The 1,854-nt window shown below is 57.1% G+C and overlaps 1 protein-coding gene across 1 annotated transcript; it reads left to right on the top strand.

Annotated features, from left to right (window-relative positions):
- Positions 1-116: 116 nt before the first annotated feature.
- MONBRDRAFT_13156 (uncharacterized protein) lies at positions 117-749 on the top strand (the record flags this gene model as incomplete). The annotated part of the gene is made up of 1 exon (XM_001751054.1): positions 117-749. The coding sequence occupies one exon, from the start codon at positions 117-119 to the stop codon at positions 747-749; it is 633 nt and encodes a 210-aa protein (XP_001751106.1).
- Positions 750-1,854: the final 1,105 nt, after the last annotated feature.

The following is a 1,854-nucleotide window of genomic DNA, read 5'->3' as shown; positions in this document are numbered from 1 at the left end:
GAAACTTTGAGGCTCGCACCGACCTCACGCGCGACTTCCAGCACGAAGAAGATCATGCCGAACCCCACGCTCTCGATTGCTTGGTCAACGAGCATGAGGAAGAGGAAAGACCGAAAATGGCCGCCACCGGGTCGCACCCGGCCACGCCTTCGACAGGAGCCGCTCCCGTCGAGGCTACAGCGAGCGCTTCTCGCCATGCCGCAAGCGCCGCCGCCACATCAGCCGCCGCCGCGGGCCCTGGATCCCCCCGCAACAATGACGCCGCCGTGGCCCAGGTCCACAGGACCCTTCAAGCCCTAGTGCACTCTCTAGGCTCCCAACATCAGCTCCAATCGCAGATTGCCGAGCTTGAACGCGAGATAAACGCTGCCCTTCGGCTCATCCCGGACAGGGGCCGCTCACATGGTTCGTTACGCGCGCACGAGACCCAGTCGCCTTCTCGTGACCTTGCGACCGATTTTTCTTTGCTCGCTCCCTCGCCCGCGGCGCACCCGTCTGCCCGCGATGGCGAAGTGGCGTTTGGCCTGGCCTCCAATCGCCCTCTACCCCGGCTCCCGAGAGAGCCCGTGCACGCTCCACTCGAGGAGGACATTTACATCACCGTATTAAAGGTATATGTCCAGTACAGTGTAATGTGTGTGGACAAGGCGATTGTCACAGAGGTATCCAACCAGTGGAAGTGTACACGAGAACATGGATTGAAGCAAGGCGAAGGAACAAGACAGAACAAGACAGAAGGAGGGAAGTAAATAAATAAGGTGTTTGAACCTCAGAGCTGAAAGCAAAGCTGTGCAACCCCGACATCAAAATCACGACGGCACGCAAAACAACACAAGAGAACAAGACATTTTCATCGGCTCCTATCATGCCGAGGAGTTCAAGCGCGAAGAATTACGCACATAGAAACAAAAATCGTACAAAACGACCAGGTATAACCAGAGATACGGCCATTTAAAACACAAGACACCCAAAAAGGGAGTCACACATATCACAACTACAAGCCATCACAGCACGAACATAAAGAACACCACGGCACGCTCACATCCAACAAGAGACAGTGTCGGGTTGAAAAGACAACCGATCACAGAAGAAAAAGACATCATTCAAAGGAAGTCAAAAATTTAGCAAAATTACCACAAAATACAGCAAAAATTAAAGCAAAATTAAAACAAAAATACAAGATCACAACGAGGAACCACCCTGGGAGCGACAGGTGCACACAGGGATCCCCACAGAGGGACCCCCGAGGCGGTGCCTACCTACGACGAGCGCAGGCAGACACCGCCAAAGTGGCGCTGGATGTGGTCAGCGTTCATCTGATGGACCAGCGCCGCAAAGCGACCCTTCCATCGAGGAACAAAGGCCTCGTCCAGCCCCGGCTGGTACACACCACGGGCCTCGGCGCAGCGGGCGAGCTGACCAAGCAGATCCACAAAGGAGGAGGCGAACCCACCGGTTGTCGTCATCGCCGCAGGGACGATCAGAGTTTTTCCATGGTTGAAACCGGTGTAGTAGTCGCGCTTCTCCTTTTCGGCTCGGCGAAGGGCAGCGCCCACCTTGATGCAGGCTTGCGAGGTGGTCGGGGGTTGGGCTGTGCGCACAGCCACGTCAATGCCCAGGTCGGGCAGAGCTGGGCCCAAGGCACCGCCGGGAAAGGGGTTGCGGCAGTGCAGGTCGATGCGGCAGCTCTGACCGTTGGCGTTGTAGCCAGACTTTTCCACCCAGACATGGGAGAGGGTGGCGTACCTGAGCAGGCGGCCCATCTCGTCGCGAAGGGCGTTGTGTCGCTTGATGGGACGGCAGGTCAGCAGGTGCTCGCGGGTTAGTCGCGGCTGAGGTGTCTTGCTGCTGCAG

The sequence above is a fragment of the Monosiga brevicollis genome, genomic scaffold (assembly GCF_000002865.3).
Source record: "Monosiga brevicollis MX1 MONBRscaffold_113 genomic scaffold, whole genome shotgun sequence".
NCBI lineage: Eukaryota > Choanoflagellata > Craspedida > Salpingoecidae > Monosiga > Monosiga brevicollis.
The sequence above is the reverse complement of the archived record's forward strand: the minus strand, read 5'-3'. Positions and strand labels throughout refer to the sequence as shown.